This window comes from Cherax quadricarinatus, chromosome 60 (genome assembly GCF_038502225.1).
Source record: "Cherax quadricarinatus isolate ZL_2023a chromosome 60, ASM3850222v1, whole genome shotgun sequence".
Classification (NCBI taxonomy): domain Eukaryota; kingdom Metazoa; phylum Arthropoda; class Malacostraca; order Decapoda; family Parastacidae; genus Cherax; species Cherax quadricarinatus.
Window position 1 is genome coordinate 11,933,515 of NC_091351.1, and position 22,371 is coordinate 11,955,885.

General features: G+C 40.4%; 1 protein-coding gene across 1 annotated transcript in view; it reads left to right on the forward strand.

Annotated features, from left to right (window-relative positions):
• LOC128694427 (carboxy-terminal kinesin 2-like) overlaps positions 1-19,008 on the forward strand; it is a 63,289-nt gene extending 44,281 nt beyond the window's left edge. Inside the window, exon 8 of the mRNA XM_070097964.1 lies at positions 18,778-19,008. Coding sequence (XP_069954065.1) covers positions 18,778-18,993 — 216 coding nt within the window. The 3' untranslated portion in view covers positions 18,994-19,008. The remainder of the gene's footprint in view (positions 1-18,777) is intronic.
• Positions 19,009-22,371: the final 3,363 nt, after the last annotated feature.

The following is a 22,371-nucleotide window of genomic DNA, read 5'->3' on the forward strand; positions in this document are numbered from 1 at the left end:
TCACATTAGTTGCACTTGCGTCCTTTTACTTTACAACATAAGAACATAAGAAAGGAGGAACACTGCAGCAGGCCTGTTGGCCCATACTAGGCAGGTCCTTTACAATTCATCCCACTAACAAAACGAAGATTGAGACACTTATGCAACATATGGGAATCTTTATTCAGGAAACGTTTCGCCACACAGTGGCTTCATCAGTCCGATACAAAGTAGAAAGGCGTAAGGAGAGGAGGAGTTTGAGGTAATCAGTCCCTCAGCCTGGAGTCGATGTGTTCAGTCCATCAATCTTGTAGAATGTACAGCATAGGGCTGTAGATGTGGCTTATATACTGTAGTGAGGTGAGGAGAAGCAGGAGGAGGTGAGGTCATAGTGGTACCATCCACTAGTCGAAGTAGGTCTTCGTCCAAAGGTCGGACAAGTGTTGAAGAATTCTTTGTAACAAGATCCCATGATGCTGCAGTGTTTGACAGTTGTGATGAATGGTTTGAAAAACCGACAAGTTGAAGATTGAGACACTTATGCAACATATGGGAATCTTTATTCAGGAAACGTTTCGCCACACAGTGGCTTCATCAGTCCGATACAAAGTAGAAAAGCGTAAGGAGAGGAGGAGTTTGAGGAAATCAGTCCCTCAGCCTGGAGTCGATGTGTTCAGTCCATCAATCTTGTAGAATGTACAGCATAGGGCCGTAGACGTGGCTTATATACTGTAGCGAGGTGAGGTGAAGCAGGAGGAGGTGAGGTCATAGTGGTACCATCCACTAGTCGAAGTAGGTCTTCGTCCAAAGGTCGGACAAGTGTTAAAGAATTCTTGTCGGTTTTTCAAACCATTTATCACAACTGTCAGACACTGCAGCATCATGGGATCTTGTTACAAAGAATTCTTCAACACTTGTCCGACCTTTGGACGAAGACCTACTTCAACTAGTGGATGGTACCACTATGACCTCACCTCCTCCTGCTTCGCCTCACCTCACTACAGTATATAAGCCACGTCTACGGCCCTATGCTGTACATTCTACAAGATTGATGGACTGAACACATCGACTCCAGGCTGAGGGACTGATTACCTCAAACTCCTCCTCTCCTTACGCCTTTCTACTTTGTATCGGACTGATGAAGCCACTGTGTGGCGAAACGTTTCCTGAATAAAGATTCCCATATGTTGCATAAGTGTCTCAATCTTCAACTTGTCGGTTTTTCAAACCAAACCTAAATTTGAAACTACCCAATGTTTTAGCTTCGATCACCCTACTAGGCAGACCATTCCACTCATCAACTACCCCTATTACCAATGTTCATTTATACATTTTATTAGTGCCCTAGAGTCCTTATGGAGGGAGATTCCCCTTCCAAATAACCTCTCTTCCCTCTCTCCTCCTCCCTGTCTTCCATTCATCAACAGCAGCCTTCAATAAAGGTAACTGTCATGTTGAATGTTCATTCTTTTGTGCATGTAAATCTATCTTTAATGTAAAAAAAAAAATTTTTGTTGATACTTCTAGGTGTCTGGAATGAATTAATTGGATTTACATTATTTCTTATGGGGAAAATTGATTCGAAAATCGTCCATTTCGATAATAGTCCCACTTCCAGGAACGGATTATGGACGATTATTGAGGGACCACTGTACTGGAATGGTAAAAGTGAATAAGAAAAAGCTATAAAGAAAACACTTTCTCAGCATTTATTTCTCAAATAGTCATAATGCAAGAAAGAAGATATTCAGGAATGTTGATATTATTGCAGCAACTGAGACTGATTTAATTTGAAGAGTCTGGATATGTCTGCCGAATACCATTGTCGCTTTAGCCACCTTCGCTCTACCTGCTGCTTGCTCACTTTCTCCACATCTACTTCAGGGTGCTGCTGATTCCAAGGCAGGGTGACCCAAAAAATGAAAGAATACTTCTACCATCATTCAACACTTTCACCGTAATTCAGACATAATTACTGTCTTTCCAGAGATGCCCAAATACAACAGTTTAGATGTCACTCCAAACAGCCAATATCCCAAACCCCTCCATTATTCCTTAAGCTGTCCAAACGTAGAACTACGTCCATGTGCGGCGGGGGGGGGGGGGGGGGGGGGCACCGAACAATTATGTACTTTTTTTTTTTTACATGCTTTCAAGTGGGGAAAATCAAGGTCGGAGCGCTATGCACATGGATGTAGATCTACGTTTGGACAGTTTAATGGTTAAAGTGCAGGCATTGTACTTTCCACCACCAGGACTCAAGTCTGGCCAACCGGTTTGCCTGTATTCCTTTACAAAATATTACCCTGCTCACACACTAAGTTTGTCAGGTCCCAAAAACCATTTGTCTCCATTCACTCCTATCTAACATGCTCACACATGCCTGCTGCATGTCGAAGCCCCTTGCACATAAAACCTCTTTTATCTCCATCCTTTCATAGGATGACCCCCTACCCCTCATCCTCTCCACTACAGATTTATACACTTGCCTATTCTCTCATTCGCTCTCCTTTTGCATTTTCTCACTATTTTTATCCTCCCTGGATAAATCAGAATTCTTCCTCTGTAAGCTGTGTCATAGGAGGCGAGTAAATGCCGGGAGCAATGGGCTAGTAACCCCTTCTCCTGTGTGAACTACTAAAAACAAGGAAAAAAAAAAAACTATAAAATTGAGATGTTTGAATGGCACGGATGTAGTGCGGATGATAAGAAAGAAATGATTACTAATGTTATGAATGAAAAAAGTTGGATGTCCTAACCCTAAGTGAAACAAAGCTGAAGGGGGTAGGGGAGTTTCAGTGGGGAGAAATAAATGGGATTAAGTTAGGAGTATCTGAGAGAGTTTGAGCTAAGGAAGGGGTAGTAATAATGTTGAAGGATCAATTATGAAGAGAGAAAAGGGAATATAAATGTATAAATTCCAGGATTATGTGGATTAAAAAAAGGGTCGGATGTGAAAAGTGGGTCATAATAAGTGTGTATTCACCTTGAGAAGAGAGGAGCATAGAGGAGAGAGAGAGAGAGAGATTCTAGGAGATGTTAAGCAAGTGTGTAGGAACTTTTGAGCCAAGTGAGAGAGTAATTGTGGTAGGGGACCTAAATGCTAAAGTAGGAGAAGTGTTTAGAGAGGGTGTGGTAGGTAAGTTTGGGGTGGCAGGTGTAAATGATAATGGGGAGTATTTGATTGACCTTTGTATAGAAAGGGGTTTGGTTATAGGTAACATATTTAAGAAAGCGGATAAATAAGTACAGTGGACCCCCGGTATATGATATTAATCCGTTCCTGAGAGCTCATCGTATGCCAAAATTATCGGAAGGCGAATTCATTTTCCCCATAAGAAATAATGGAAATCAAATTAATCCGTGCAAGACACCCAAAAGTACTATAAAAAAAAAGTTTTACCACATGAAATATTAAGTTAAATGCACACAAACTGAAGAAGACATGCACAGTTAGTAGTACTCTACTAACAATAGAATACATGACACTTACGTTTAATGAAAATCTGGTGATGATTGATGGGATGGGAGGAGGGGAGAGTGTCGAACTTATTGTTTAGAAGGGGAATCCCCTTCCATTAGGACCTGAGGTAGCAAGTCCTTTTCCAGGGTTACTTCCCTTCTTTTAATGCCACTAGGACCAGCTTGAGAGTCACTGGACCTCTGTTGCACAACAAATCTGTCCATAGAGCTCTGTACCTCCCGTTCCTTTACGATTTGTCTAAAATGGGCCACATCATTGTCATTGTAATAGTCACCAACACGGCTTGCAATAGCTGTGTTTGGGTGATTTTCATCCATAAAGGTTTGCAGTTCAACCCACTTTGCACACATTTCCTTAATTTTTGAAGTAGGCACAATGGATTCCACAACTGGCATAGGCTTCTCAGGGTTAGCCCTAAACCCTTCAAAATCTTTCTTAATTTCCATACTAATTCTCACCCTTTTTACCACAGGGTTGGCACTAGAAGCTTTCTTGGGACCCATGGTGACTTATTTTGCAGAAACAAGCACCAAAAACACTGTGATAATATGGAATGTACCGAATGTATGCTTAGATGCGAGCACACTGGCTGGCTTGTAAACACTGGCACTCACGTGGACGCGTCCCAGACGAATCGCGTGTGGTGGGTTTTTTAACGAGTGGCGAGGCAGAATTTTGGCGTTAAAATGTATCGAATACCGAATTTAACATATACCGATGCCATCGAATACCGGGGGTCCACTGTATACAGGATGTGATATAGGGTGTAATGACAGTAGTTTGTTGGATACGTATTGGTAGATAAAAGACTGTTGGGTAGACTTCAGGATGCACATGTTATAGAGGGGCCACAGATATATCAGATCACATTTTAGTTGTAGCTACAGTGAGAGTAAAAGGGAGATGGGATACAAGGGAAATGGAAGCAGCAAGTAAGAGAGAGGTGAAGGTTTATAAACTGAAGGAGGAGGCAGTTAGGGTAAGATATAAACAACTGTTGGAGGACAGATGGGCTAGTGTGAGTATAGGCAATGGGATAGAAGATGTATGTGGTAAGTTTAAGAATATAGTGTTAGAGTGTTCAGCAGAAGTTTGTGGTTACAGGAAAGTGGGTGCAGGAGGGAAGAAGAGCGATTGGTGGAATGATGATGATAAGAGAATAGTAAGAGAGAGTATGAGAGGTTTTTACAAAGTAGAAGTGATGCAAGGAGGGAGGAGTATATAGAGAAAAAGAAGAGGTTAAGAAAGTGGTGAAGCGTTGTAAAAAGAGAGCAAATGAGAGAGTGGGTGAAATGTTATCAATAAATTTTGTTGAGAATAAGAAAAAGTTTTGGAGTAAGATCAATTAAGTTGAGAAAACCTTAGGAAGGAATGGATTTGTTAGTTAAAAATAGGAGAGGAGAGTTAGAGGTATCAGGAAGTCGGAGGGAATATTTTGAGGAATTGTTAAATGTTGTTGAAGATGAGGAAGCTGTGATTTCGTGTATAGGGCAAGGAGGAATAACATCGTACAGGAGTGAAGAAGAGCCAGTTGTGAGTGTGGGGGAAATGTGTAGGGCATTGGGTAGAATGAAAGGGTTACGGTAAAGCAGCTGGTATTGATGGGAAAAAGATAGAAATGTTAAAAGCAGGTAGGGATATGGGTTTGGAGTGGTTAGTGCTTTAATTTAATAAATGTATGGAAGAGGGTAAGGTACCTAGGGATTGGCAGAGAGCAAGCATAGCTCCTTTGTATAAAGGCAAAGGGGAGAAAAGAGATTGTAAAAATTTATTATATTTATTATCACACCGGCCGATTCCCACCAAGGCAGGGTGGCCCGAAAAAGAAAAACTTTCACCATCATTCACTCCATCACTGTCTTGCCAGAAGGGTGCTTTACACTACAGTTTTTAAACTGCAACATTAACACCCCTCCTTCAGAGTGCAGGCACTGTACTTCCCATCTCCAGGACTCAAGTCCGGCCTGCCGGTTTCCCTGAATCCCTTCATAAATGTTACTTTGCTCACACTCCAACAGCACGTCAAGTATTAAAAACCATTTGTCTCCATTCACTCCTATCAAACACGCTCACGCATGGAAATAAGGGAAATAAGAGTGCTGAAGAGGGGTTGTTGAGGTGGCTTGGTCATTTAGAGAGAATGGATGAAAGTAGAATGACTTAGCGTATAAATCTGTAGGGGAAGGAAGGAGGGGTAGGGGTCGTCCTCGAAAAGGTTGGAGGGAGAGGTAAAGGAGGTTTTGTGGGCAAGGGGCTTGCATTCCCAACAAGCTTGTGCGAGTGTGTTAAATGGGAGTAAATGGAGATGAGTGGTTTTTGGGACTTGACGAGCTGTTGGAGTGTGGGCAGGGTAATATTTAGTGAAGGGATTCAGGGAAACCGGCTATTATAGATTTAGCTGGACTTGGGTCCTGGAAATGGGAAGTACAGTGCGTTCACTTTAAAGGAGGGGTCTGGGATATTGACAGTTTGGAGAGACTTCTAAATTGTCGTATCTGAGCGCCTCTGCAAAGACTGATTATGTATGAGTGAGGTGAAAGTGTTGAATAATGATGAAATTATTTTCTTTTTGGGGATTTCCTTTCTTTTTGGGTCACCCTGCCTCGGTGGGAAACGGCTGACCTGTTGAAAAAAAAAAAGCTTACTGTGAATACCAGGTAAAGTGTATGGTAGTGTAATTATTGAAAGAATTAGAGGTAAGACAGAGAGTAGGAATGCAGATGAGCAAGGAGGCTTTACAGTGGGTAGGGGCTGTGTAAATCAAGTCTACATTGAAGCAAGTGACAATGGAGGGGATATTTTGATGAATTGTTAAATGTTGATGACGATAGATGTGAACAGTATTTAGGTAAAGGTGGGGAAGTTTTCATTGCATTTATGGATTTAGAAAAGGCATATGATAGTGGATAGGGGAGCAGTGTGGCAGATGTTGCAAGTGTATGGAATAGGTAGTAAGCTACTAAATGCTGTAAGGAGTTTTTATGAGGATAGTGAGGCTCAGGTTAGGGTGTGTAGGAGAGAGATTACTTCACAGTAAAAGGTCTTAGACAGGGATGTGTAATGTCACCATGGTTGTTTAATGTGTTTATAGATGGGGTTGTAAAAGAAGTAAATGCTAGGGTTTTGGGGGGAGGGGTGGGATTAAATTATGGGGAATCAAATACAAAATGGAAGTTGACACAGTTACTTTTTGCTGATGATGCTGTGCTTTTGGGAGATTCTATAGAAAAGTTAGTGGATGAGTTTGGGAAGGTGTGTAAAGGTAGAAAGTTGAAAGTGAACATAGATAAGAGTAAGGTGATGAGGGTATCGAATGATTTAGATAAAGAAAAATGAATATCACATTGGAGAGAGGGAGTATGGAAGATGTGAATGTTTTCAGATATTTGGGAGTTGACTTGTCAGCAGATGGGTTTATGAAGGATGAGGTTAACCATAGAATTGATGAAGGAAAAAGTGAGTGCTGTGTTGAGGTATCTGTGGAGACAAAACACGTTATCCATGGAAGCAAAGAAAGGAATGTATGAAAGTACAGTGGAACCTCAAATTCCGAATGTATCGCTTATCGAACTCTTTGAAAATTGGCCGCTTTTTTCGAACCAACTTCGTTCCCATTATTGAACTCTCTCCTTTTTTCGAACCACCGGGTACTGGACCTGTCCACCAGCCTGCTCTGTTCGCGTCCCTGTGAGCCAGTCTGGTTTTGTTGATGCTTGAGTGAACACTAACCTGCGGTCTCCTTCAAACATTTTAAGATTAATTCACTGTGTTTAGTGCTTGTGGGACTGAAATAAGCTACCATGGGCCCAAAGAAACTTGATAGTGGTGCTCCTGTGGTAAAGAAAGTGAGAAACACCATAGATGTGAAGAAGGAAGAAATACAGAAGTATGAGAGTGGTGTGGAACTTGTTGAGCTTGCCAGGATGTATGGAAAAAACAAGTCAACCATCGCTTCGCTTCTATCCTGGCAAAGAAAGAACAAATCAAGGAAGCTGATGTTGCGAAAGGTGTTAATATGCTAACCAAAGAAAGACCACAGACAATCGATCAGGTTGAGAAGTTGTTGCTGGTGTGGATCAGTGATAAAGAGATGGCAGGTGATAGTGTTTCAGAGACGATTATTTGTGCAAAGGCAAGGAAGTTGCATGCCGATTTGAAGATTAAGGAGATTTGCACCAAGTGGAATGATGTCCAAATGTTTGTGGAGAAGTACTACCCTGAGCAAGCTGAAACAAGCCATCTTTGCAACAAGTTCAGTGACAGAACCATGTCCCATTTTAGGGAAATCTTAACCCCTTCAGGGTCCAAGGCCAAAATCTGAAGTGGTGCTCCAGTGTCCAAGAAATTTTGAAAAAAAAAAAAATTATTTTTTCTTACAGAATTAAAGAGCATATTTTTGTGAAGGTAATAAGACAAAAAAAAAAATTCTGATCAGTACTTACCGAGATACAGTGCCAAGAAGTTTGTCGAAAATGATGTGGTGGCGGCAACATCGACGAATTCCACATACGCACATTACATTATTTTGCGGTTTTTGTTGTTTTTTTCTTTTTTTTTTCCAATTTTTTTCTATTCCTACTAACATTTGGGGCCTGAGAGACCAATACTGTATATAATGTATATATATAAACTCACTGTATTGAACACAATAACCGCACTAAAGTTATTATCATATTGTTTACCACTGTTGTTTATTACAATAAACATGCACAAATCTTGTATAATACTAATGTTCTATTATATATTTACATATTTACAATTACTGGACATGGTTTTAGAACTGCTGGAGCTTGTGGAACTCCTTGAAACAAGGCACCATGCACAGAGGCACCTTACATTCCTCACACATAAACCGAGTGTCTTTGCGTCTTTGTTGCCGTCTTTTTGTTTGTGCACAGACGATGCATCTCTTCTGAGCAAATTTCTTCTGAGTTGAAGGAAGTTGTATTATGAAATGATCACCTTCCCTCCTCAAATTCTTGGGTGTATCCTGAGGAATTCGAGGACCGTGTTGTATAGCAGGTGTTGTTACCTGGTACTTCATTATGAGTTGTCTGACAACAGACAAACAAAATTCACCATACGGTGGTCTGTTGCCAGTCTTTATTTGGTACATATTATATGCATTGAGCATTGAAATGTCCATGAGATGGAAGAAAAGTTTCATGTACCACTTGTAACTCTTACGAACACAATCAACAAAACCAATCTGCATGTCACATTTGTCAACCAAGCGCATGTTTTGTGTATAATCAGTCACTGTCACTGGTTTTCGAATACGTTCATTAGTCACTCGATCAACTTTGCCACTGTCTTGCATTTCATTACGGTGAATGGTTGTCAACAATGTGACATCTCGTTTGTCATGCCACCGTAATGCCATGATGTCATTGGCAGTAAACACCTGCACGTCATCACCACGAGCACCTGCGTTGAGCCTGGGCATATGTTTACAATTAGAACGCACTGTGCCACACAAATCTGTCTTGTTCACTCGCATGAAATCACTGAGTAATGGGCTTGTGTACCAGTTATCGGTATATAATGTATGCCCCTTACCAAGATAGGTGCCATCATGTTTCTCACTACGTCACCTGAGATACCCAATAACATCTTGGTATCTTTCAATGTTTTACTACCCGTGTATACAACAATATCCAACACCAGGCCACTGTCACAATCACAGAGTACAAACAGTTTTATACCAAAGCGTTTCCTCTTGCTCGGTATATACTGCTTGAATGACAGTCTACCTTTGAACAAAATCAAAGACTCGTCAATTACAAGATTCTTGAATGGATAAAAGTATATGCTGAACTTTTGTTTGAGATACATGAAAACATTTCTAATCTTGTATAACCTGTCACTTCTGTCAGGCCTGGTTTTGTCAGAGAAGTGCAACATACGTAAGAGTAAGATAAACCTGTTCACTGGTATGATTTCACTGAAGACCGGGGTAGAAATTAGCCGATCTGTGGACCAGTATGCTTTTATATTATGCTTATAGACGTGAGGCATAAGCATTATTGTTGCAAAAAGCAAATACATTTCTGCAACAGTCGTCTCTTTCCACCTGTGTAGTCTTGAATGTGGTGATTAGATCGTATTTGCCATGGTGTACTCAAAATACTTATTACTTTCCCTGACAATAATTTCCATCAATGGCTGGTCAAAGAAAATTTCAAAGAATTCCAGTTCATTGGCCGTGGTTCCAAGGGGACAAGTAGGTAGAATTCCACTTTGAGAATCATCAAAGTGGTGAGGCTTGGGAACAAAATTGGGATTTTGCTGCCAATCCCACATACGGTTTGCTGGTGGATACTGGACATCATAGGCTGGTTGTGCGGGTGGTTGTGGTTGTGGTGGGCTGGTGGCTGGCGCTCCGCTTTGTCCTTGAACTGACGAGTCAGCAGCGTGGGTCCCAGCGTGGCCTGGTGAGTCACGCATGGCGGTGCCACTATCATCACCACTAACACCATCCACTGATGCCTGTGGTCTATCCATGCCAAGTGTAGCCACATCATCCTCACTATCACTACCTAAAACTGGTGTTGGGCCACGGGATGTACTCCGGGATGTACTCCGTCCCCTGGGCACAGCATAGGGTACACTACCCGAGCGCATGCGGCGGTGAACATACCGACGCTTCACTGGTGAATATGATTCCTCACTATCACTACTCGATTGATCGTCGAGCGCAATAAAATCACAGTCCACGTCACTATCATCATCATGATTACTGAAGTCAGAGGCCTGGCCACGCGAAAATATTAGTTTTCTCTTGCGATGAGGAACAACCGACCGTGAGTCACGAGTGCCCACACCAGAGGTAGAAGGTTGAGGATCGTCAGGGTTTTCTGCACTATTATCGATATCCTGGTCATTCTTTTCGGTCACTAACTGATCAAAGCCGTAGAATTCGTCTTCATTTCCACTTCCATCAGTGTCAGACCTATCAGATAGGAAGAGGAGAGTCCCAATTTTCCGGGGAGTGAGAGCTGACTTGCATCGAGGCATGGTGAACAAGGGTAACTGAGCCTGCGTTCCCACAATGCTATGCGGGCGCCTAGATTTTTTGTTTATGGCGCACACCCACCACACAGACCCGTTCTCTCACATGTAGGCCTATGAGCGTTTTCGCGCTAAATTTGACAGCGCTAGAATTTTGGCATAGATCTACGGTTTAGACACTCAACGTAAAGCCGTTGATCTACGGGACGGACCCTGAAAGGGTTAAGGAGGTGCCAGAAACAGAGGACTGTGGACAGTTACTTTGTGAGACAGGGGTCCAGTGACTCTCAAGCTGGTCCTAGTGACATTAAAAGACAGAAAGGGAAATAACCCCAGAGAGGGCTTTAATACATAAAGTCCTTATGGAGGGGGATTCCCCTTCCAAACACTAACCCCAGCTCCCTCTCTCCTCCTCCCTGTCTTCTACATGCCATTATCAGTCTTCAATAAAGGTAAGTAAAAATGTTATTTTATATGTTTATTTAACCCTTTGACTGTCGCAAGCCCCTTTCTGAAACTGTCATTCTATGTTGCAAAATTTTTGGAAAAAAAAAGAAATTTTTTTTCTTATGAAATGATAGAGAATCTATTCCTGATGGTATTGACACCAAAAATGCAAAATTTGGTCGAAAACTCACGGAATTACACTCCCGCGAAGTGAGGGGTCTCGGCGACATATATGCATTGGCGATTTCGCCAACTTTGAGCCCTGTTTTTGGCCAATTCTGTTGTTCCAGTTGACCAAACTCATAGCTATTTCTTTAGAACTCCATTTTTCTATCTGTTGAGTACAAGAAACCACCCATTTACCGATTTGAACTACCCAATAAAGTGGTCAGAAATTGGCAATTTGGCCAGTTTCACACAAATTAAAAATGATGCCAATTTCAAGATAGGGTCCAGAATAAACAATGTAGACATTCTTGGCAGTAAAATAACATCCTCTGTTCATTAGTCGCATCTCTAGGCCCCTCTTATATTACTATTGCTTTTTATTTTGATTTTTTATTCATACAAAAAATGCAAAATTGACTGTTATGCAGACTACTGCATTATTGTAAAAATAGTATAAATAATACCAGTGCACTAGTGAAAGAATATTAGACTCCCCAGTTGACGTGCATTGGACGTGTGGTGTGATTTGCTTACTCCTGAACATTGGTAAAAATCGAATATTTCCGCTACTTTGAGCTCAATTACAAGGTCGTTTTCATCGTGAAACTAATCAAAATCATCTCTATTTCTGTAATATGTTTTCCATTTTATCACGTGAGACCATGAAAACGAGAATACAATGATAAATACTATACGAAAATACAACTCAAAGTCGGCGATTTAATCCAAAAAAAGTAAGTTTTTTTTTTTTTCATTATGCACTGCGTGCTGCAGGATTCTTTTTATGTGGTGCACACTAACACCACAGACCCATTCTTTCACATGTGGGCCTACCAGCTTTCTCCTGCTTGATTTGAAGCCACTAGAATTTGTGAATTAATACATCCGAAACACTGGCTCGTAAGACGTTTATATACGACCAAAACAGTCAAAGGGCTAAATATATTAATACATAATTGTACATCATATGTGTTGTGTGTATGTAAAACTATAATTAATCTCTATAAAATGTATTTCGGGTGCCAGGGGTAAATGAAAAATGGGGAGCCTTTAATTGAGCTTTGTGTAGAAAGAGGTTTGCTAAGAAGTAACACATATTTTATGAAGAAGAGTATAAATAAATAAATGTACAAGGTATGATATTGCATGTAATGAAAGTAGTTTGTTAGATTATGTATTGGTGGATAAAAGGTTGATGGGTAGGCTCCAGGATGTACACGTTTATAGAGGGGCAACTGACATATCGGACCATTATTTAGTTGTAGCTACAGTTAGAGTAAGAGGTAGATGGGAAAAGAGGAAAATGGCAACAAGAAGTAAGAGGGAGGTGAGAGTGTATAAACTAAGGGAGGAGGAAGTTCGGGTGAGATATAAGCAACTACAGTGGACCCCCGCTTAACGATCTCCTCCCAATGCGACCAATTATGTAAGTGTGTTTGTACGTGTATGTTTGGGGGTCTGAAATGGACTAATCTACTTCACAATATTCCTTATGGGAACAAATTCTGTCAGTACTGGCACCTGAACATACTTCTGGAATGAAAAAATATCGTTAACCGGGGGTCCACTGTATTGGCAGAAAGGTGGACTGGTGCAAGTATGAGCAGTAGGGGGGTTGGAATAGTTTTAAAAATGCAGTATTAGAATGTGGAGCAGAAGTTTGTGGTTATAGGAGGGTGGGTGCAGGAGGAAAGAGGAGTGATTGGTGGAATGATGAAGTAAAGGGTGTGATAAAAGAGAAAAAGTTAGCTTATGAGAGGTTTTTACAAAGCAGAAGCGTTATAAGAAGAGTAGAGTATATGGAGAGTAAAAGAAAGGTGAAGAGAGTGGCGAGAGTGCAAAAGGAGAGCAGATGATAGTGTGGGAGATGCACTGTCAAGAAATTTTAATGAAAATCAGAAAAAATTTTGGAGTGAGTTAAACAAGTTAAGAAAGCCTAGGGAACAAATGAATTTGTCAGTTAAAAACAGAGTAGGGGAGTTAGTAGATGGGGATATGGAGGTTTTGGGTAGATATTTTTATTATTATTATTATTATTATTTTTTTATTATTATCACACTGGCCGATTCCCACCAAGGCAGGGTGACCCGAAAAAGAAAAACTTTCACCATCATTCACTCCATCACTCCATCCATATTTTGAGGAACTTTTAAATGTCGACGAAGAAAGGGAGGCGGTAATTTCATGCACTGGCCAGGGAGGTATACCATCTTTTAGGAGTGACGAAGAACAGGATGTGAGTGTAGTGGAGGTGCGTGAGGCATTACGTAGAATGAAAGGGGGTAAAGCAGCTGGAACTGACGGGATCATGACAGAAATGTTAAAAGCAGGGGGGGGGAAGTGGAAATAGTGTTGGAGTGGTTGGTATTTTTGTTTAATAAATGTAAGTACAGTGCCTGCACTCTGAAGGAGGGGTGTTAATGTTGCAGTTTAAAAACTGTAGTGTAAAGCACCCTTCTGGCAAGACAGTGATGGAGTGAATGATGGTGAAAGTTTTTCTTTTTCGGGCCACCCTGCCTTGGTGGGAATCGGCCGGTGTGATAATAAATAAATAAAAAATAAAATGTATGAAAGAGGGGAAGGTGCCTAGAGATTGGCAGAGAGCATGTATAGTCCCTTTATATAAAGGGAAGGGGGACAAAAGAGATTGTAAAAATTATAGAGGAATAAGTTTACTGAGTATACCAGGAAAAGTGTATGGTAGGGTTATAATTGAAAGAATTAGAGGTAAGACAGTATGTAGGATTGTGGATGAGCAAGGAGGCTTCAGAGTGGGTAGGGGATGTGTAGATCAAGTGTTTACATTGAAGCATATATGTGAACAGTATTTAGATAAAGGTAGGGAAGTTTTTATTGCATTTATGGATTTAGAAAAGGCATATGATAGAGTGGATAGGGGAGCAATGTGGCAGATGTTGTAAGTATATGGAATAGGTGGTAAGTTACTAAATGCTGTAAAGAGTTTTTATGAGGATAGTGAGGCTCAGGTTAGGCTGTGTAGAAGAGAGGGAGACTACTTCCCGGTAAAAGTAGGTCTTAGACAGGGATGTGTAATGTCATCATGGTTGTTTAATACATTTATAGATGGGGTTGTAAAAGAAGTAAATGCTAGGGTGTTCGGGAGAGGAGTGGGATTAAATTATGGGAAATAAAATACAAAATGTGAATTGACAAAGTTGCTTTTTGCTGATGATACTGTGCTTATGGGAGATTCTAAAGAAAAATTGCAAAGGTTAGTGGATGAGTTTGAGTGTGTGTGTAAAGGTAGAAAGTTGAAAGTGAACATAGAAAAGAGTAAATTGATGAGGGTATCAAATGATTTAGATAAAGAAAAATTGGACATCATATTGGGGAGGAGGAATATGGAATAAGTGAATGTTTTCAGATACTTGGGAGTTGACGTGTCAGCGGATGGATTTATGAAGGATGAGGTTAATCATAGAATTGATGAGGGAAAAAAAGGTGAGTGGTGCATTGAGGTATATGTGGAGACAAAAAATGTTATCTATGGAGGCAAAGAAGGTAATGTATGAAAGTATAGTAGTACCAACACTCTTACATGGGTGTGAAGCTTGGGTTGTGAATACAGCAGCGAGGAGGTGGTTGGAGGCAGTGGAGATGTCCTGTCTAAGGGCAGTGTGTGGTGTAAATATTATGCAGAAAATTCAGAGTGTGGAAATTAGGAGAAGGTGTGGAGTTAATAAAGGTATTAGTCAGAGGGCAGAAGAGGGGTTGTTGAGGTGGTTTGGTCATTTAGAGAGAATGGATCAAAGTAGAATGACATGGAGAGCATTTAAATCTGTAGGGGAAGGAAGGTGGGGTAGGGGTCGTCCTTGAAAAGGTTGGAAAGAAGGGGTAAGGGAGGTTTTGTGGGTGAGGGGCTTGGACTTCCAGCAGGCGTGCGTGAGTGTGTTCCATAGGAGTGAATGGAGACGAATGATATTTGGGACCTGACGAACTGTTGGAGTGTGAGCAGGGTAATATTTAGTGAAGGGATTCATGGAAACTGGTTATTTTTATATAGCTGGACTTGAGTCCTTAAAATGGGAAGTACAACGCCTGCACTCTAAAGGAGGGGTTCAGGATATTGACGGTTTGGAGGGATATGTTGTGTATCTTTATACGTATATGCTTCTAAGCTGTTGTGTTCAGAGCACCTCTGCAAAAACAGTGATTGTGTGTGAGTGAGGTGAAAGAGTTGAATGATGATGAAAGTATTTTCTTTTTGGGGATTTTCTTTCTTTTTTGGGTCACCCTGCCTCGGTGGGAGACGGCCGAGTTGTTAAAATTTTTTTTTTTTTTTTTTTGTGAATATTTTTGGGTTTCTGGAACGGATTAATTGTATTTCCATTATTTCTTATGGGAAATATTGCTTCGCTTTTCAAACTTTTCAAATTTAGAACTAGCTCCTGGAACGGATTAAGTTTGAAATTTGAGGTTCCACTGTTTAGTGGTACCAACATTCGTATATGGTGGGTGGAAGCAGTGGAGGTGTCCTGTCTAAGGGCAATGTGTTGTGCAAATGTTATGCACAGAATTCGGAGTGTGGAAATTAGGAGGAGGTGTGGAGTAATAAAAGTATTAGTCAGAGGGCTGAAGAGGGGTTGTTGAGGTGGTTTGGTCATTGAGAAAGAATGGAACAAAGTAGAATGACTTGGAGATCATATAAATATGTAGGGAAAGGAAGGAGGGGTAGGGGTCGTCCTCAAAAAGGTTGGGGGGAGGGGGTAAAGGAGGTTTTGTGGGCGAGGGGCTTGGACTTCCAGCAGCATGCGTGAGTGTGTTAGATAGGAGTGAATGGAGACGAATGGTTTTTGGAACTTGACGAGCTGTTGGAGTGTGAGTAGGGTAATATTTTTTTAAAGGATTCAGGGAAACTGGTTAGCTGATCTTGAGTCCTGGCAATGGTAAGTACAATGCCTGCACTTTAAAGGAGGGGCTTTGGATATTGGCAGTTTGAAGGGACATCCAAACTGTTGTATCTGAGTGCCTCTGCAAAGACAGTGATTATGTATGAGTGATGGTGAAAGGTTGAATGATGAAAGTATTTTTCTTTCTTTATGGGTCACCTTGCCTCGGTGGGAAACAGCTGATGTGTTAAAAAAAAGTCTGTTGAGTATACCTGGTAAAGTGTATGGTAGAGTTATTATTGAAAGAATTAAGAGTATGATGAAGAGCAGGATAGCAGATAAATAAGGAGGCTTTAGGAAGGGTAGGGAGTTTGTAGACCAAGTATTTACAGTGAAACATAGGTAAACAGTATTTAGATAAGGGTAAAGAGGTTTTTGTGGAATTTATGGATTTGGAAAAGGCGTATGATAGGGTGGATAAGGGGCACTGTTGCAGATGTTGCAAATGTATGGAGTAAGAGGTTGGTTATTGAACGCAGTGAAGTCTTCATGAGGATAGTGAGGCTCAGGTTAAAGTATGTAGGCGAGAGGAAGATTATTTCCCAGTAAAATTAAGCCTTAGACAGGGATGTGTGATGTCACCATGATTGTTCAATATACGTTTACACCTACCATCCGACTTACGACCGAGTTCGGTTCCGAGAAACCGGTTGTAAGTCGAAATGGTCGTAAGTCGAACTTTACTACTGAATATCAACAAAACATTTTTGTAATGGCTTTATTTTATTGTTTTATTTTGGTATTTCATGTTTTACTTTACTTTTTATGCTGTTAGTACTGTATTTTATACTGTAAGGTTTAGGATAAACACTGTACAACACAAATAGTTGTTTATTTCCCAGAAATTAGGCATTAAAAAACACGGTCGTAAGTCGAGTGGTCGTAAGTCGAGCAGGTCGTAAGTCGGATGGTAGTGTATTTGTAGATGGAGTCGTAAGAGAAGTGAATGCTCGGGTATTGGCAAGACGTGTGGGGTTAAAAGATAAAGAATCTAACACAAAGTGGGAGTTGTCACAGTTGCCCTTTGCTGATGACACTGCTTTTGGGAGATTCCGAAGAGAAGTTCCAGAGGTTCGTTGATGAGTTAGGTAGGGTATGTAAAAGAAGGATATTAAAAATGAATTTAGGAAAGAGTAAGGTGATGAGAATAACAAAAAAATTACGTAACGGAAGATTGGATATCAGATTGGAGGGAGAGAGTATGGAGGAGGCGAGTGTATTCAGATACAATAGTACCTTGGGATACGAACAGCTCAAAACTCGAACAATTATCTAAGTGTATTTATGAAAGTGCTTTTGGTCTGAAACAGATTAATCTAATTTACATTATTTCAAATGGGAACAAATTTGTTCGGTATTGGCACTTGAATAGCCTTCTGGAATGAATTAAGTTTATATCCCGAGGTACCACTGTATTTGGGAGTGGACGTGTCAGCAGGTGGGTCTGTGAAAGATGAGGTGAATCATAGACTTGATGAGGGGGAAAAAGGTGAGTGGTGCACTGAGAAGTCTGTGGAGAGAAAGAACTTTATCCGTGAAAGCAAAGAGGGGAATGATGAGAGTGTAGCTATACCAATGCTCTTGTATGGGTGTGAGGCATGGGTGGTGAATCTTGCAACAAGGAGAAGGTTGGAGGCATGTCTGAGGGCATTGTATAGTGTGAATATAATGCAGAGAATCTATAGTTTGGAGATTAGAAGGAGGTGCGGGATTACCAAAACTATTAACCAGAAGGCTGAAGAGGGGTTATTGAGATGGTTTGGACATGTAGAGAGGATGGAATGAAATATAAAATGACTTCGAGAGTGTATAAATCTGTAGTGGAGGGAAAGCGGGGTAGGGGTCGGCCTAGGGAAGGTTGGAGGGAGGGGGTAAAGGAGATTTTGTGTGTGAGGGGCTTGGACTTTCAGTAAGCATGCATGAGCATGTTAGGAGCAAATGGAGGCAAATGGTTTTTAGGACTTGACGAGCTGTTGGAGTGTAAGCAAGGTAACATTTATGAAGGGATTCAGGGAAACTGGCAGACCGGACTTGATTCCTGGAGATGGGAAGTGCAGTGCCAGCACTCAGAATGAGGGGTGTTAATGTTGGAATTTTATAACTGTAGTGTAAGCATGCCTCTTGCAAGATAGTGATGTAGTGAATGATGATGGAAGTTTTTCTTTTTTTAGCCACCCTGCCTTGGTGGGAAACAACAGATGTGTTAATAAATATAAATATTTTATCCTTCTTCCTTTTTATGTATTCTGTCTTCTTTCTTATCATTTTTACATTGCAAAAACTTGGGGCAAATAGAGGCATTGGTATTTTTTTAAAAAAAAAAAAAAAAAAAAAAAAAAAAAATTCTAATGGAGTTTGATGGTGTGTGAAAGATTTCTAATTTCAGTTTGTTCTCTGTGGGGTGAATAACATTCACTAACATGTGTGATCAAGGGCTACTTTGTTCCTTATAATGCCATTTCTTTTAGGAAAGTTAAACAAAATAGAAGCAACATTCTAATTTCTTAGTGTACAGAAGTTAAGATTAAATGTGAATACTGAAGAGGATCCCAGCAGGGGGTTGAAATGTACAGATCAATTAATCTTTAGTTTGTCTGTGTGGGGGTTAATAATGAGTACAGTGAAGTATGTGGTCTTTAAATAGTACAGTTATCAGTAGAGGTGTTTAATAATAATTATTCATGCATACATTGCTTTGAAAACTACATTTTCCAGTCATTGGAGAAAATTACGCTAAAATGGAGTTTGTATAGGGTGATGTTTAATAATTTAATTTAGTCAACAGTGTCTCACCTGACAAGTGCTCAGGCTGGAATGGAAGCTCAGCTGGCATCAACAAAATTGTTGCTGGAAGATCGCAATGATAGAGTATCTGACCTGGAGGCTCAAGTAGCTCAACAGAAGGAGAAGATAGAGCAGTTGGAACATAAGCAACGGGAAGGGGAGAAAGCAAGACGTAAATTGCATAATCAAGTGCAAGAGTTGAAGGTATGATGTAGTTTAATCATATAAAAGGAAGCTTTATTTCATTATTACATTAAATGTTGATTTATATGACCATGTAAATATAATTATTTTCATTGGTTGCTGTGAACAATATTGAAATCCCTAGGATGCAGGTCATAACTGTACAAAGTACAGGTCTCCCTCAACATTCGCGAGGGTTAGGGGATCAAGAGCCTCGTGAATGTTGAAAAACCGTGAATGTTTGGTGCCCCAATATATTGTAGGGAAATATATTACAATACTGCTTCCTTAACTTGTTGAACCATGAATAATCATAAAATACATGAAAACGTCGTAAATTGTACTAAATATTTACATGTTATGCTTTAATAACGTATGTTATTTAATAACATGTATGTTAATAACATGTATGTTATTAAATACCACAGACTCCACCACTGCGAGTCCCTACTACCCTCCCTCCGACCCCCACAACTGGCAGCCAGCCCTCCCACCACTCAGTGTGGTGAGTGTTTTGTTTGCTCATTATTTGCTATTAAACTACGGAATAAATAATGTAAACCCATTCATGACTGTATATTGGAATGGCTATTAGGAAAGGTATTAGATGGTGACATCATGTGTTTACTCTTGAACACAGCAAAGAATCGAACATTTCTGCTATTGCTAATAATAACAATAGTAATAATAATAATAATAATAAATACAATATAATTGAAGAAGGAAATTGTACAAAAATACGAGGGAGTGGTTGACACATCGTCATTGTGGCTTTGTTTATGCTGGAGTGAACATTAGTCTCCCTGCTCTTCCAAACATTTCACAATAATTCAGCGGTTGAGGCAGTGGTATTTAATAACATTTTTATTTTTTATTATCACACTGGCCGATTCCCACCAAGGCAGGGTGGCCCGAAAAAGAAAAACTTTCACCATCATTCACTCCATCACTGTCTTGCCAGAAGGGTGCTTTACACTACAGTTTTTAAACTGCAACATTAACACCCCTCCTTCAGAGTGCAGGCACTGTACTTCCCATCTCCAGGACTCAAGTCCGGCCTGCCGGTTTCCCTGAATCCCTTCATAAATGTTACTTTGCTCACACTCCAACAGCACGTCAAGTATTAAAAACATTTGTCTCCATTCACTCCTATCAAACACGCTCACGCATGCCTGCTGGAAGTCCAAGCCCCTCGCACACAAAACCTCCTTTACCCCCTCCCTCCAACCTTTCCTAGGCCGACCCCTACCCCGCCTTCCTTCCACTACAGACTGATACACTCTTGAAGTCATTCTGTTTCGCTCCATTCTCTCTACATGTCCGAACCACCTCAACAACCCTTCCTCAGCCCTGTGGACAACAGTTTTGGTAATCCCGCACCTCCTCCTAACTTCCAAACTACGAATTCTCTGCATTATATTCACACCACACATTGCCCTCAGACATGACATCTCCACTGCCTCCAGCCTTCTCCTCGCTGCAACATTCATCACCCATGCTTCACACCCATATAAGAGCGTTGGTGAAACTATACTCTCATACATTCCCCTCTTTGCCTCCAAGGACAAAGTTCTTTGTCTCCACAGACTCCTAAGTGCACCACTCACTCTTTTTCCCTCATCAATTCTATGATTCACCTCATCTTTCATAGACCCATCTGCTGATACGTCCACTCCCAAATATCTGAATACGTTCACCTCCTCCATACTCTCTCCCTCCAATCTGATATTCAATCTTTCATCACCTAATCTTTTTGTTATCCTCATAACCTTACTCTTTCCTGTATTCACCTTTAATTTTCTTCTTTTGCACACCCTACCAAATTCATCCACCAATCTCTGCAACTTCTCTTCAGAATCTCCCAAGAGCACAGTGTCATCAGCAAAGAGCAGCTGTGACAACTCCCACTTTGTGTGTGATTCTTTATCTTTTAACTCCACGCCTCTTGCCAAGACCCTCGCATTTACTTCTCTTACAACCCCATCTATAAATATATTAAACAACCACGGTGACATCACACATCCTTGTCTAAGGCCTACTTTTACTGGGAAAAAATTTCCCTCTTTCCTACATACTCTAACTTGAGCCTCACTATCCTCGTAAAAACTCTTCACTGCTTTCAGTAACCTACCTCCTACACCATACACTTGCAACATCTGCCACATTGCCCCCCTATCCACCCTGTCATACTCCTTTTCCAAATCCATAAATGCCACAAAGACCTCTTTACCCTTATGTAAATACTGTTCACTTATATGTTTCACTGTAAACACCTGGTCCACACACCCCCTACCTTTCCTAAAGCCTCCTTGTTCATCTGCTATCCTATTTTCCGTCTTACTCTTAATTCTTTCAATTATAACTCGACCATACACTTTACCAGGTATACTCAACAGACTTATCCCCCTATAATTTTTGCACTCTCTTTTATCCCCTTTGCCTTTATACAAAGGAACTATGCATGCTCTCTGCCAATCCCTAGGTACCTTACCCTCTTCCATACATTTATTAAATAATTGCACCAACCACTCCAAAACTATATCCCCACCTGCTTTTAACATTTCTATCTTTATCCCATCAATCCCGGCTGCCTTACCCCCTTTCATTTTACCTACTGCCTTATGAACTTCCTCCACACTCACAACTGGCTCTTCCTCACTCCTACAAGATGTTATTCCTCCTTGCCCTATACACGAAATCACAGCTTCCCTATCTTCATCAACATTTAACAATTCCTCAAAATATTCCCTCCATCTTCCCAATACCTCTAACTCTCCATTTAATAACTCTCCTCTCCTATTTTTAACTGACAAATCCATTTGTTCTCTAGGCTTTCTTAACTTGTTAATCTCACTCCAAAACTTTTTCTTATTTTCAACAAAATTTGTTGATAACATCTCACCCACTCTCATATATGTTATAAATAATAATAGTACATATCATTAATAACATGTATTATTATTGACATGTATGTTATTAAATACCATTGCCTCAATCACTGCCTCTACCACTCCAGCCACACTCAATCTACAAGCACCAAACACAATGAATTATTGTGAAATGTTTAGTCTCCCTGCTCTTCCAAACATTTCACAATAATTCATTGTGTTTGGTGCTTGTAGATTGAGTGTGACTAGAGTGATAGAGGCAGTGATTGAGGCAATGGTATTTAATAACATACATGTCAATAATAATACATGTTATTAATGATATGTACTATTATTATTTATAACATATATGTTATTAAATACCACTGCCTCAACCGCTGAATTATTGTGAAATGTTTGGAAGAGCACGGAGACTAATGTTCACTCCAGCATAAACAAAGCCACACTGACGGTGTGTCAACCACTCCCTCGTATTTTTGTACAATTTCCTTCTTCAATTATATCCTATTTATTATTA